The following is a 14,360-nucleotide window of genomic DNA, read 5'->3' on the forward strand; positions in this document are numbered from 1 at the left end:
AGAAAGCCCCATCAAGTCTGCAACTTCCCTTTGAGGTGCTGGTCTAGGTTTGTTTGAACACGTTAAGTCTTGAAATCATTAACAACGGTCTAGTCGTTGGAGGTGAAATGTTGTAGTAGAAGAGCTTCCCCATCAGTGAGCTGAAGTCTGCCTCTTCCAAATGGTCATTTTCACCTTTTTCCTCCAGATGTATTACCAGTGCTAATTTTAAGTTGATATTTCAAGTGTTAATTTAACCCAGTGTTAATAGTAGTAACCTTCAAGAATATAAGGATATATATTTGCTGGTCTTTTCTTGATTGTTTGTGCTTTATGCGAAAGTGAGCGAGTTCATCTCATTCATATGAATGCACCTGGTGTGTTTATTTTGTCATTTGACAGTTGGTTGTGTGTCAATCACAAGACTGACTGACATTTAAAGTGGAGTGGAATAATCTTTCAGACAGGGCACATGAATGCGCAGAATGACACACAGTCAAAGTGTGATTTTGCATCTGCGTCAATCAATACCACCGGCGGTGCCCAGCGGTGACATCGGCCATGTACGGGTCGCATATACCACGTTCCATTTCCTGCAATACAGAGACACAGCCCATTGTACGTGGTCTGTAAATTGTGATTCGATATAGATTTGTCCACAGCTGCTGTTTTGCACATGATATTTTGTAACAGGATTATACATTTTAAACGGATTTAGATTCTCACATTTCATCCATGAACGAGTCGGTCTAACTATTGTTTCTGCTGGGTCGGCGCCTGCTGGCGAGGGCTCCTCTCGGGCCACCCGCTGCGGTGGGGGGGAGCCACGTTATATTTTGCCATTTGATTTGGATTTACCTTGAGAGAAAGCAGTCCATCTCTGTCCTTATCAAACTTCTCAAAGAGTCTCCTGTAGGGGTTGCTTCTTCGCTTACACACTCGACAGAAACTACGGAGAGAGGCCTGGCTGGGACACAGAGAAAGACAAGAGAATTACCTCCAAAATCTTGTCACTTCCACCAAATGAATGAATGACAGATCTCACATTCTGAATTGATCTGGGGCACATCCATCTAACCCACTCTCCAGCTGTCTGAAGTTCATTGGCAGGTCAAATCGACATATCGTCTTGGATGGACACACCCTTGCCTCCATTGGTTGGTGTTTACCTCTCTGTTATTGGATGAATGTGAGTCAGTAGTGTTAAAGACAGTGCCAACTCTTCAGTGAGTATTCAATGTATAATAAGGCAGTCTTACAGCATTCTCCAGCTCATACAACTGTGTGCGTATGCTGTCCAGACTCTCCTCTCCCGCCTCACTGGTCACAGGGTGATCCAAGAGCAACTTCTTTAGCACCCCCTGGAGGACAAGATGTGTACATACAGAGGCTGCTTCCACTGAGACTCAGGTTAAACTGCGTTAGATATTTGAGAGAAGAGATGAAAGCTGATCCATTGACTGTGCGTATATTACGTTGTCAGAAATAGAAAACAGGTAAGACATTTGTGAAAATTTGACACTTGTGGAAATATTTTGTAATTATGATCCCAAGCTAGGAATAGGTCTGACCTTACCTGAGGGTCAAATATCGATGGACTGACAGGCAGAATCCTTTCCTTTTCCTCGCACTCTATTTTTCTCTTCATTTCCACACTCCCCCTTCCACCGGAGATCTGTACATTAAACATTAAGACCTAGGACTGCTGTAGATGATAGTTGACATGTAAAATAGGAGATGGATTTTTATCACCAATCATGTTGTACACAGTTTATCAAAACATTATGACGTCACTTCTCAAATCAGTGTAGATGAGGGGAAGGAGACCGGTTAAAGAAAGATGTTTAAGCCTTGAGACAATTGAGACATGGATTATGTGTGTGCCATTCAGAGGGTGAATGGGCAAGACAAAAGATTTAAGTGCATCAAGAATGGTCCACCACCCAAAGGACATCCAACCAACTTGACACAACTGTGGGAAGCATTGGAGTCAACATGGGCCGGCGTGGGCTTTCGACACCTTGTCAAGTCCATGCCGGACAAATTGAGGCTGTTCTGAGAGTAAAACGGGGTGCAACTCAATATAATGAAGGTGTTCCTAATGTTTTGTACACTCAGTCTATGTATCTGATGTGTACGGTCAATACGTGAGTGATTCACTCTAATGTCCTATGGAGCAAAACGGAAAAGACCATTTGAATGGAGCCTGATTAAGAGGTACTTCATTCACCTTTTTGCACTTCTTCTCTTCAATATGCCTTCCATGATGCAGAGGAACACTCAAAGACCGGGCTCTTCAGTGCTGGCAACATTTATGCATTGGGCCAAAAGGGAACACTGTTCTTTCATAGAATCATTACCTGGTATACTGCGGAACTAAAATATGCCTTTTCAAAGTTTTTTTTTTAAAATTGATTTTCTCAGCATTCATATTTCAGTCCTTCTCATTAGAAACACTGTTTTTTCTTCTGTGTGTAATGTGTTGCTTACCTTGTGTGTATGGAGACCAGTCACCTAGCTACTAACTGCTTGGCTTAGGCCTATAGTTGCTTGTAGTCTTCTTGAGCTATACATTGGTGGGTTCTGGTCTCAACTGGCGGGGTGTGATTTCCTTCTTCTAACTTCAGTGGAGGCTTCAGATTTGTGTGCACAATGGATTTACCATGACAACATCATTAATTCCAACATTCATTGTAAGACTCATCGTGTGACTAAATCTGTGTTTTTATCTGAAACCACAAGAGGGCAGCAATTGCTAGAGCTAGATAAAAAAAAAAAAGATTCGCTCAAATCGGCTCAAAGTTTTTATGGTAAATATAACCTACTGTAGGGGAAATGTAAGAAAGATAATTAAAAAAAATAGAGTTCCAAAATACTGTGTAATCTAATTAAAATTCACATTTTAGTCATCTTTTGGACAAGTACAATCAGAACATTTCTGGGGAAATAAGAGTGAAGTCTGCGCTGTAGTGTGAGGACAGTTCTTTGGGCTGGTGTTTGAGTGGTAGCCTAATCGGCGTCCCGTGCTTTCCTGTGGAAACGGCGCTGCTGAATCCTGCGTTGTCGGAGGCTGATAACTGCTTTTGAGCAGACTGAAGGGACAAACGGGATGGAAATATTAGGGATTTCCTTTTTTAGGGTTTAAAGTAGACGTGGCTATTTCCAGTCAACACTGTGATATAGCACTAGCCTACCCCAGTTTGTTAACTTCAGTACACAGTATGTTCTTGAACCTCTGCCCTACCACTCCCTGCCCTTTCTCGTCGCCATGGCCACGTGCCCTTTACGCAGAGATTGTCCCATAACTCACTCTCTCTCACACACAAACAGGATGCAATTCCCTCTCTACTTCCTTACAGACTTCTCTGTCAGTGACAAGTTGTGTCCGCGCCTAGTTCAGGAACACTGGCCCCTTGTGTAGTTCTCCCACTGCGCCTGGCTCACCTTGACACACACTACCGTAACACCAGCTGCAGGTTCTGACACACACACACACAAACACACCTCATATCACCCTTCCAGTGTGAGCGGATAGGACATGAAAGACAGTTTGGACCAGCATAGAAGGATAGATAGAGCCAGAGAGATGGGCCTCCTTCACCTTGTGTGTTAAGGGATGGACTGCATTGAGAGAAAAAAAGAAGGAGGAAGTGTGTTTATAAACCTTCGGCCAAAGGACCTTGAACCTGTCTTCTGTTAATTAATAACCATCTTCTGGATTGTTTAATTGGAAACATATAAGATCTGATCGGTGATCAGCATAAACAACAAACCATACCCTTGAAAAACATCTCCCAAAAGTACACTAACGATCACCCTTTAAACAAACTACAACGTATATTAAGGCTTTAGAGGGCATTCATGGTTGCCTTCTGTAGCAGTTCTCGTTCTTCCCAGTATGTTTCAGGGACGTCTGTGTGTGTTCTCTCTCTCTCCTCGTCCACAACAGTCTGCTAGGCTGAGCCCGGCCTGAGGACTTGCTGCGTCAACGCCACTGTTTCCTGTTGATGCCCAGCAATCAGGAATACCTTGAGCGCGGGTCAAAGGATGTGTGTCACTGTCACTTCCCCTCTCAGCAGCCCCCCAGACACTATAGGAAGGCACACACCAACGGCCCACGACCACCACATGTACAAATAGCCGTGCTGTCACACACACAGCTGTATGTTCACAAGGCTGAAATGAACACACACATCTAGGGAACACTGTGATTGAGGATAAGGAGGAACAGTAACGTTCCAGAAGAGACTGCCCACTAGAGCGCAAACACGTTCTCCAAAAACACTACTCAACACAACCACAATCAGTTCCTATACATATTCTCAGTTGCCCTCACCACAAATCGCACCACTGACTGACCGTATTGATGACCCAAAACATACAGTAATATAGAGCCATTATTCCTTCCCCAATCATACACCCAAAACCATGCTGTGACTTCAGACTCAGCAAAACACAATCTATCATTCATGTTCCATCCGTATCAGTGTTGATAATTCATATTTTGTGGTGGCATGGCTGAGTTCCCAAGATGTCAGTGGTCCAGGCAGGGCAGCTTTTAAAGGGTGTGATTCTGAGAGGATGCTGGTCGAGGGAACAAACAGGAACCTTGGGAGGGGTCACAAGGCACTGAGGGCAGTCAGTGTCACAGCAAAGATCAACGGGGTCATCAATCTGTGTGTGTGTTTTTACACCATTCTGTCACCGGAGACAGTGATATGGTCACAATGTCGCTGCTTCCAGCCCCTCTCTGATACCCCCTGGCCTACTCTCCTCTGCCTGTCTTCATTAATTAGTGCACCCCTTGGGGAGAGGAAACCGAAGACACTAGAAACACAAGAAGCACAAGTCCCTTATTTATTTTTGGAGAGGTGGGGGAGGCATGTGGTGTGTACGCGTGCCTCCCAGTTGTATATCAAGGGGAAATGTGGGGAAGCAGAGTGGGTTCCTCCGGTGTTTACCCTGTGAATGTTGAGAACGTCCGAGACAGGATGCATGGGTCCAGGAGGAAACCCTGATACCCGGGCTAACCCAGAGTGCACTGCGCCACAGCGATCTGGTGTGCATGGACATCAATTATACTGCTGGGCCGGCTGTGGAAAGAGAGCCTGACACTAACTATCTACACATATCCTTTGCCTGCTCTGGGAAAACTCGCACTAGAGCACTCTGAACAGACGCAGGAAACACCCTTGTGCTTTGACTGTCTTGGCCTCGTTAGATAACTGAGAAAAGAAGCACACATGTAAATGACTATGTGCTGCCAGTAAAATATCTGTTTTTCTACTTTAGTTTTCCTTTCCTTCTTTCTATTGACAGTGTAACAGAAAGTGCCCCGTTCCTCTCGCAGACGTTAAGGGGAGGAATTTGTACAAACGTGAGAGGGGTGAAGTCATTGCCACGCCGTCAGAAGGACCGAGTAAGTGGGTGGAGGACAGAGAGAGAGACAGAGAGAAAGGGATTGAGAAAGAGAGAAGGAAAGAGAGAGAAAGCGACCATGATGGAGCTGAGGATCCAGTTGATCCCTACAGGTGAGATCATCCTGTCCCCTGGGAAGAATGGAGAGAGCTACTGCCACAGCTGCACCAAGGTGAGTCCATCCATTCAACCTGCTCACTCCTCATACACTTGAAATAACTAGCTATCCTCGAGTAGGATTTTCCTAGCCTGGTCCTAAGATCTATTTGTGCTGTCTTGTTAACTTTGCTAACCTTGGCGAGACAGCACGAACATGTCTGGGACCAGGCTAGGATCTGCCTGTGTGGAAGTAGAGCTGATGTATACTTTTAGAGGTTCACTGTGCACGGGGAAAAAGTTGTTTACCTTGGCCACTCACACTGTTTTTTCGCTTGACCACCGGAGGTTGGTGGCACCTTTATTGTGGAGGACAGGCCCGTGGTAATGGCTGGAGCGAAATAGGTGGAATGGTATCAAATAAATCCAACACATGTGTTTGATGCCATTCCATTCGCTCCGTTCCAGCCATTATTATGAGCCGTCCTCCCCTCAGCAGCATCCAAGCGGCTCGACAATGTACGGTATATTTGTTTGTGCCAAATAGTTGGCTTGACAGAGTGCAATCAATATCATCCTCATTCGATTTTTCCACTCAGTGCTAGGCCATTGATGTTGATTATACATACTGGTTCAGCAGAGCGCCAAGCGGAAAAAAGTTACATGTGGCTTATAATGTGCTGGCTACTTTCAGGTGTGAACAGATCATCCAATGTAAATGCAGATTCAGAAAAGTATACAAGACAAAAATGAACGGTGGAGAGGCTCCGTCTTCATTTCAAGATAGAGGGCGTAATTTGAGTAAACTAATTATAAACCATAAGACAATCCAAACCAACTGAATGGTTGATTGCCACTTCAATAATGATATTAACATAACGTATGATCAATTTAAAGAAGGGTTACATGTTTCTCTATGGAATGGGGAGAGCATTATTCTCTGCCAAGACGGTTTTTTCCCATCTCTGTTGCACAAGTTCCTGGTGAATATGAGAGTGGGTGGGACTGGTTCTCCAGTTCACACAACCTAAGGAATGCAGGGTGTGGGGCTTTAAATCAGACAGCATATGGTGAAATTACAGGCTCTGCCATAGAAAGCAGTGCAGCTTAATGGAATGTTGAACGAGTACACAAAACAAATTCGACCAACTTGGATCTTAAGAAAGATTTGTATTCAATAATGTACAACCAGTGAGACGCTGTTAACTTTATACGTTTAGTTTGAGCTTTATGTTAATTCAGCGAGCAGGAGTGGCTAAATGACGGGAACGGTATATGGAATGTAGGTGAGGAAAAGATGGAGACATTCCGGGACAGCACATGCATTTCCCAGACATCCCAACATTCCGCCACGGTCACATTCACATCACCCTCGCGTGCCTCTGATTTTGGGTGTGTGTGTGATTGAACATGTGGACTTGTGAACTGAAGGCACGAGTTAATAAGTACGCATATGCACTATTTTCTAATTCCTTATCGAGAAAGGAACAATGCCATCTTCCAGTTTCACACAGATTCTGTGGTGAGAGACAGAGACACTCCCTGGAGTACAGTTTGTCTTACCATTGAACAGGGCCTTGTCAACAGGATACAACCTTTCCTCCCAGCATAGTTAAAGCAGAGTGAGGAGAGATAGCACAGTTGGGTGGTGTGTTTTTTAAGAGAGTGTGCATGTGTGTGTGTCAGAGAGAGAGAGTGTGTGTGGGTGGTGGGGTGTATGTGTGTGAGAGTGTGTGAGTGAGTGAGTGAGTGAGTGAGTGAGTGAGTGAGAGACATATTTCCCTCAGATTACACAGACCCATGAAGATTTTGAAAACAAATCCAATTTTGATAAACTCCCGTATCTATTGGGTGAAATACCACAGTGTGCCATCACAGCAGCAAGATTTGTGACCTTTTGCCACAAGAAAAGGGCAACCAGTGAAGAACAAACAACATTGTAAATACAACCTATATTTATGTTTATATATTTTCCTTTTTGTACTTTTAACTATTTGCACATCGTTACAACACTGTATATAGACATAATATGACATTTTAAATGTTATTCTTTTGGAACTTTTGAGTGCAATGTTTACTGTTCATTTGTATTGTTTTTCACTTTTGTTTATTATATATTTCACTTGCTTTGGCAATGTAAACATATGTTTCCCATGTCAAGAAAGTCCTCAAATTGAAATTGAATTGAAAAATTGAGAGAGAACAGGGAGGTGGGCTATAGAAATGAATCAATCACTATGGCAGCGGTGCTATTACAGTCCATTATCACATACAGGCAGGCAATTGAACTGCAACGGTCACCTTCACATGGGACGAGGGCGTGTAATATGCACCAATAGAAATGCTGACAATAATAAGGCCATGCTGACAGTGGACTTTTGGTACAGTGTACATGCCTCAGACCTATAGTCTACTATGACAGTAGATTTTGTATAATAGACTTGAATAACATTGACATTTACAGCAATAGCAAATTGATGAGTTCTCTGCAATAGAGCTGATGAAAAACGCGCATGTGGCCATACCCTTTTCAAGAACCATGCAACGCATGGCAGTACGCTGACTAGTGTAGTGACAGGTCTCTTGACAGTAGAGGGTAGGAGAACACTCCTACGAAGTCAGCGAAGGGAAAGTGAGTTGAATGCCGTCGGCGGTTTTTCCTTTTCTCGTTCAGGTTAATTTTCAACTGCATATTCTCACCAGTACAACAATATTTACAGACACTCAACCCTTGTTGTTCGTAGGGAATGAGCTATAGGCATACAATCCTAAAGGTACACATTGAATAGACTAATCAAAGCAAGGAAGTGTGCTCTCACAGTGCAAAATTAGGTTCACACGTGGCTATCAAATGCAAACGTTGCATATGCTAGTCCCCATGTAGCCTATTAATTAAGTGTTACACCCGTTGAAAATAGTTTTAAAAGAAAGTTGTGACAGCACGAGGTAAAACAAACGATATCCCACCTTAAATCTGTGGGATGGGTTTTGAGAACTTCCTGGGAATCAATGATACGTTCATAACCAAGTGTGAAGGTGGTATTTACATATACGCCTGGTAAAAATCCACTTGAACTACCCTCCAACTCATAATTACAAGTGGGACTCTTCTATTGTCGCAGTCAAATGCTAGTCGGAACTAGGAAACTCCGAAATATCTGACTTGCTAACCAGTTGAACGCGGCACGTGTATAACTATAACCGGAACCATTTCCGAGTTCCAACGAGCATGTGAATGCTTTTTATAAATATATGCAACAATCTATTCATATGGTATTTCAACGCTATAATTTGTTTAAACATTTTTTTATTAACAACTAATATAACACAATATACCAAATAACACAGACAACCTTTATACACAGGGGTATACACATTTATACAAAAATACAAAGGCTTCATGGGCATTTGGGATGCGCGTTGCTTTTACAAGCATGATAGCTGTTTTTTTAGTTTATGGTTAATACACATTGTTGATCATTAGCCAATCGGCGTTTCTCTACGAGTTCAAAGCAGTTGAAGTCATCCAACATTATTTACGACTACACAATTGGTAATTACCACCTTCCCAATTGGTTATGAATGCAGCATAAGCGCTGTTGCGTGTTTGAAAGAGGGAGGGGAAATTGCTGACATTTGTTCCACGACTCACCGGGGGACTGAAAAACGGTGTCTCAGAATAATATAATCATGTTTTTTTTATAGCTTAAAATTACTGTTGTATAATTTAAGTATATTTGCTAAACATCGTTATTCTTTAAAAAAAGTTCATTTAATTAAAATAGATGAATAGTGGTGGATATTCTAGGCGACAAAGGCTGTGGACAGAGTTAACCTATTGTATTTGAGAGAAGAAACCTTCCCTGTAGAATTACAGCCCCGCAGATTGGAGTTGCTTGTGAGATCAGTAACCGCTAACAGGACTGGTCAACATCAAGACAGTTGAATCTGGGCTTTTCACTACTGCGCTGGTCTAACGAGAGAGAGCAGTTTGCTGTCTGTTTGTAGCCTACTGGTGACGAGACATCAGGGCGAAGAAGTCAACTGTGTCGCATTGACATCGACTCATTGAAGGTAGGTAAGTTATATATTCAGGTACCTTGTTTCTCCTCCGTTTCCGAAACAGGCTGTTAACAAAGTTATTTTGTAGCGGGAGGAAGTTTGCGTGCGTCATATTTGTGACAATGTAGCAAGTCTGCGACGAGTCGCACGCTGGGTTGAAGTCAAGTGCTCGTGCCGTACGTGCAAACAAGTCTGTGAAAACAACCACTAACCTTTTAGAGTTTGTCTGATTAACCAAGGTGAATGAATTGAACTGAAGACACCTGTTGTAGCCTAACATTTAAATAGTGGTTTAAAACGGTGCTTTAATAGATAGGCCTCCACCCACACCACCAGGTAGCTTAGTCCAGTTAGGTTGTTAGCCTATTTAGTGACACTTATCTGGTGGCAACTACTACCATACATGTTTTAATTCGTCAATGTATGGGATCCTGAGGCTATAAGGAGCGGCTGTCAGTCAGGGAAGCAATGGCATGTATGATGTAACAACTTGACCACCTGAACAGCTGCCAATCCATGCCCTGACCTGACTTGTGTGTGTTCTTGGGTGACCTGGGGTTATGTCAAGCAGACTGTGAGTGTCCAAACCCAACTGGGTATAGGGTTCAGATTTGTCATGGATCTCCACTCGCATCTTGTGGCTGTATGTGTAGATGCAGTAATAAAATAGTGTTTTTGTTTATCAATTGTTGAATTAGGCAAGCACTAAAACCAATCCATGGGGTTGTCAATACGGTTTCCCACAAAAACTTATTGGAGATCTTTTTTTGTCTGCTGTTTACCTGTAACCAAGACTTTCCATTCGACCAGCTCGGAGGGATGCTATGATCCCCCTCCAAAACAATAAGTCATCGCAACAAGGATTCCAGTTTTAGCCCACGGCAGAATAATTTGGGGATTGAGCTTTTTCCCAGCTGTCTGCACTCTACAGACAATTAGGCATCTCCCAGCTCTGTCTCACAAAACTTAAGAGTGACATTCACAGAGCCAAACATAACCCACTGCTTGACCCCACCAAGTTGTTTGCATAATATCCTTTTTGCATGTATCGCTTTGCCATTGGGCAATTCTGTTTGTTATTTAAAGCCCTCCCCATCTTTGTCATCTGCTGCTACATGTGACCTGTGTGTGTGTGAACAGAATGGTGGTGACATGGGCTGCTCTGCAGACCTTGTCTTGTTGTGGCCCTGTTGTTATAGAGCCAGCTGTCAATGCTGCAGAGCCTTACCCCAGGAGACTCAATAGGATACACCTGCCTCGGCCTCTTCCATCTCTGACAGGAAACTCTCAGGGCTTACTACTCAAACTTGGCCAACATGGCTGATTGCTCTAAACCAGGTATTCCCGAACTACCCCTCGGGGGTACGCCAAATAGAAATGTGATTCACATTAAAAAAAAATACATACAGTTGAAGTTGGAAGTTTACATACATTTCATACAACTCAGTTTTTCATAATTCCTGACATTTAATCCTAGTAAAAGGATTAGGATAACCACTTTATTTGAATGTGAAATGTCAGAATAATAGAGTGATTTATTTCAGATTTTATTTATTTTCCTATCTTCCTTGCTGAGTGGCCTTTGAAGTTATGTCGATATAGGACTCGTTTTACTGTGGATATAGATACGTTTGTACCTGTTTCCTCCAGCATCTTCACAAGGTCCTTTGCTGTTGTTCTGGGATTGATTTGCACTTTTCGCACCAAAGTATGTTAATCTCTAGGAGACAGAACATGTCTCCTTCCTAAGCGGTATGACGGCTGTGTGGCCCCACGGTGTTTATACTTGCGTACTATTGTTTGTACAGATGAATGTGGTACCTTCGGGCATTTGGAAATTGCTCCCAAGGATGAACCAGACTTGTGGAGGTCTCACTTTTTTTTGTTGGAAAAGTTACTTGTGTCATGCACAAAGTAGATGTCCTAACCGACTTGCCAAAACTATGGTTTGTTAACAAGAAATTTGTGGAGTGGTTGAAAAACAAGTTTTAATGACTCCAACCTAAGTGTATGTAAACTTCAAACTTCAAATGTGTTTGTGTGTATACATACATATGTATACATACATATGTGTGTACACTACCGTTCAAAAGTTTGGTGTTTAGAAATATCCGTGTTTTTGAAAGAAGCACAGTTTTTGTCCATTAAAATAACATAACATTGATCAGAAATACAGTGTATACATTGTTAATGTTGTAAATGACTATTTTAGCTCGAAACTATAAAAAAAAAAAAACATCTATTCATCCCGATTCCGGGATGCTGGCTACCTAACGCAGAGTTGCAAAGAAAAAGCCATATCTCAGACTGGCCAATAAAAATAAAAGATTAGGATTGGCCAAATAACATACACTGGACAGAGGAACTCTGCCCGGGATCCTCTGTTTGGACCACCACCCAGGACAATGGATCGGATTCCAGTAGGCGACCCAAAACAACGGCGCCGCAGAAGGGGCAGACGGAGCAGTCTTCTGGTCAGGCTCCGTAGACGGGCACATCGCTCACTGCTCCCGAGTATAATGTCCAGTCTCTTGACAACAAGGTAGACGGAATTTGAGCAAGGGTTGCCTTCCAGAGAGACATCAGAGATTGTAACATTCTCTGTTTCATGGAAACATGGCTCACTCGGGATACGTTATCAGAGTCTGTACAGCCACTTGGTTTCTTCACACATGGCGCCGACAGAAACAAACATCTCTCTGGTAAGAAGAAGGGCGGGGGTGTATGCCTTATGATAAACGAGTCGTTGTGTGATCATAACAACATACAAGTCCTTTTTGTTCACCTGACCTAGAATTCCTTACAATCAAAAGCCGACCACATTATCTACAGAGAGAATTCACTTAGATTATAATCACAGCTGTGTATATCCCCACCAAGCAGACACCTCAACCTCCCTGAAAGAACTTCATTGGACTCTATGTAAAATGGAAACCATATATCCTGAGGCTGCATTTATTGTTGCTGGGGATTTTAACCAAGCTAATCTGAAATCAAGGTTCCCTAAATTTAATCAGCATATTGAATGCGTGACCCGGGCTGGCTGTGTTCTGGTTCCCTGCTACTCTAACTCCCACGATGCGTACAAAGCCCTCCTTCGTCCTTTCAGCAAATCTGAACACTACTCCATTTTGTTGCTCCCAGTTTATAGACAGAAACTAAAACAGGAAATGCCCATGCCCAGCCTCCGCAAGACAATCAAACAAGCTAAGCGACAGTATAGAGACAAAGTAGAGTCACAATTCAACGGCTCAGACACGAGGTATATGGCAGGGTCTACAGTCAATCACGGATTACAAAAAGAAAACCAGCCCCGTCACGGACACTGACGTCTTGCTCCCAGACAAAATAAACAACTTATTTGCCTGCTTTGAGGACAATACAGTGCCACTGATACAGCCCGCTATCAAAGCCTGTGGGCTCTCCTTCACCACGGCCAACGTCAGTAAAACATTTTAAACGTGTTAACCCTCGCAAGGCTGCTGGCCCAGACGGCATCCCTAGCCGCGTCCTCAGAGCATGTGCAGACCAGCTGGCTGGTGTGTTTGCGGACATATTCAATCAATCCCTATCCCAGTCTGTGGTTCCCACATGCTTCAAGAGGGCCACCATTGTTCCTGTTCTCAAGAAAGCTAAGGTAACTAAGCTAAATGACTATCGCCCCATAGCACTCAGTTGCGTCATCATGAAGGGCTTTGAGAGACAAGTCAAGGATCATATCACCTCCACCCTACCTGACACCCAAGACCCACTCCAATTTGCTTACCGCCCCAATAGGTCCACAGACGATGCGATCACACTGCACACTCTCCTAACCCATCTGGACAAGAGGAATACCTATGGAATAATGCTGTTCAGCATTTAACACCATTGTACCCTCCAAACTCGTCATTTAGCTCGAGACTCTGGGTCTCGACCCCGCCCTGTGCAACTGGGTCCTGGACTTTCTGACGGGCCTCCCCCAGGTGGTGAGGGTAGGAAACATCTCCACCCCGCTCATCCTCAACACTTTTTATATAATGTTTGCATACCCTACATTACTCATCTCATATGTATATACTGTACTCTACACCATCTACTGCATTTTGCCTATGTTGAATGGTCATTTCTCATCCATATATTTATATGTACATATTCTTATTAATTCCTTTACACTTGTGTGTGTGTGTCTGTATAAGGTAGTTGATTTGAAATTGTTAGATATTACAGCACAGTCAGAACTAGAAGCACAAGCATTTCGCTACACTCGCATTTAACATCTGCCAACCATGTGTATGTGACCAATAAGATTTGATTTAGAAGGCCAGCATCCTGGAGTCGCCTCGTCAATGTTGAAGTTGAGACTGGGGTTTTGCGGGTACTATTTAATGAAGCTGCAAGGTGAATTGTGAGGCATCTGGTTCTCAAACTAGACACTAATGTACTTGTCCTCTTGCACCAGGGCCTCCCACTCCTCTTTCTATTCTGGTTAGAGCCAATTTGCGCTGTTCTGTGAAGGGAGTAGTACACAGCGTTGTACAAGATCTTCATTTTCTTGGCAATTTCTCACATGGACTAGCCTTCATTTCTCAGAACAAAAAATAGACTGACGAGTTTCAGAAGAAAGGTCTTTGTTTTTGAACATTTTGAGCCTGTAATTGAACCCAACAATGCTGATGCTTCAGATACTCAACTGGTCTAAAGAAGGCCAGTTGTATTGCTTCTTCAATCAGAACAACAGTTTTCAGCTGTGCTAACATAATTGCAAAAGCGTTTTCTAATGATCAATTAGCCTTTTTTAAAATAGTGAACTCTGATTCGCTAAC

The 14,360-nt window shown here is 43.1% G+C and overlaps 1 protein-coding gene across 4 annotated transcripts in view; it reads left to right on the top strand.

The window, feature by feature from the left end:
• Positions 1-5,006: 5,006 nt before the first annotated feature.
• LOC135552667 (unconventional myosin-Ic-like) overlaps positions 5,007-14,360 on the top strand; it is a 65,884-nt gene continuing 56,530 nt past the window's right edge. Inside the window, exon 1 of one of the 4 annotated variants that reach the window (XM_064984418.1) lies at positions 5,007-5,569. In XM_064984418.1, the coding sequence (XP_064840490.1) occupies positions 5,477-5,569 (93 nt within the window). In that variant the 5' untranslated portion in view covers positions 5,007-5,476. Of the gene's footprint in view, positions 5,570-9,093; positions 9,572-14,360 lie in introns of those variants that run through there. The other 3 variants (XM_064984417.1, XM_064984421.1, XM_064984420.1) reach the window with 3 other exon arrangements.

The sequence above is a fragment of the Oncorhynchus masou genome, chromosome 13 (genome assembly GCF_036934945.1).
Source record: "Oncorhynchus masou masou isolate Uvic2021 chromosome 13, UVic_Omas_1.1, whole genome shotgun sequence".
Classification (NCBI taxonomy): domain Eukaryota; kingdom Metazoa; phylum Chordata; class Actinopteri; order Salmoniformes; family Salmonidae; genus Oncorhynchus; species Oncorhynchus masou.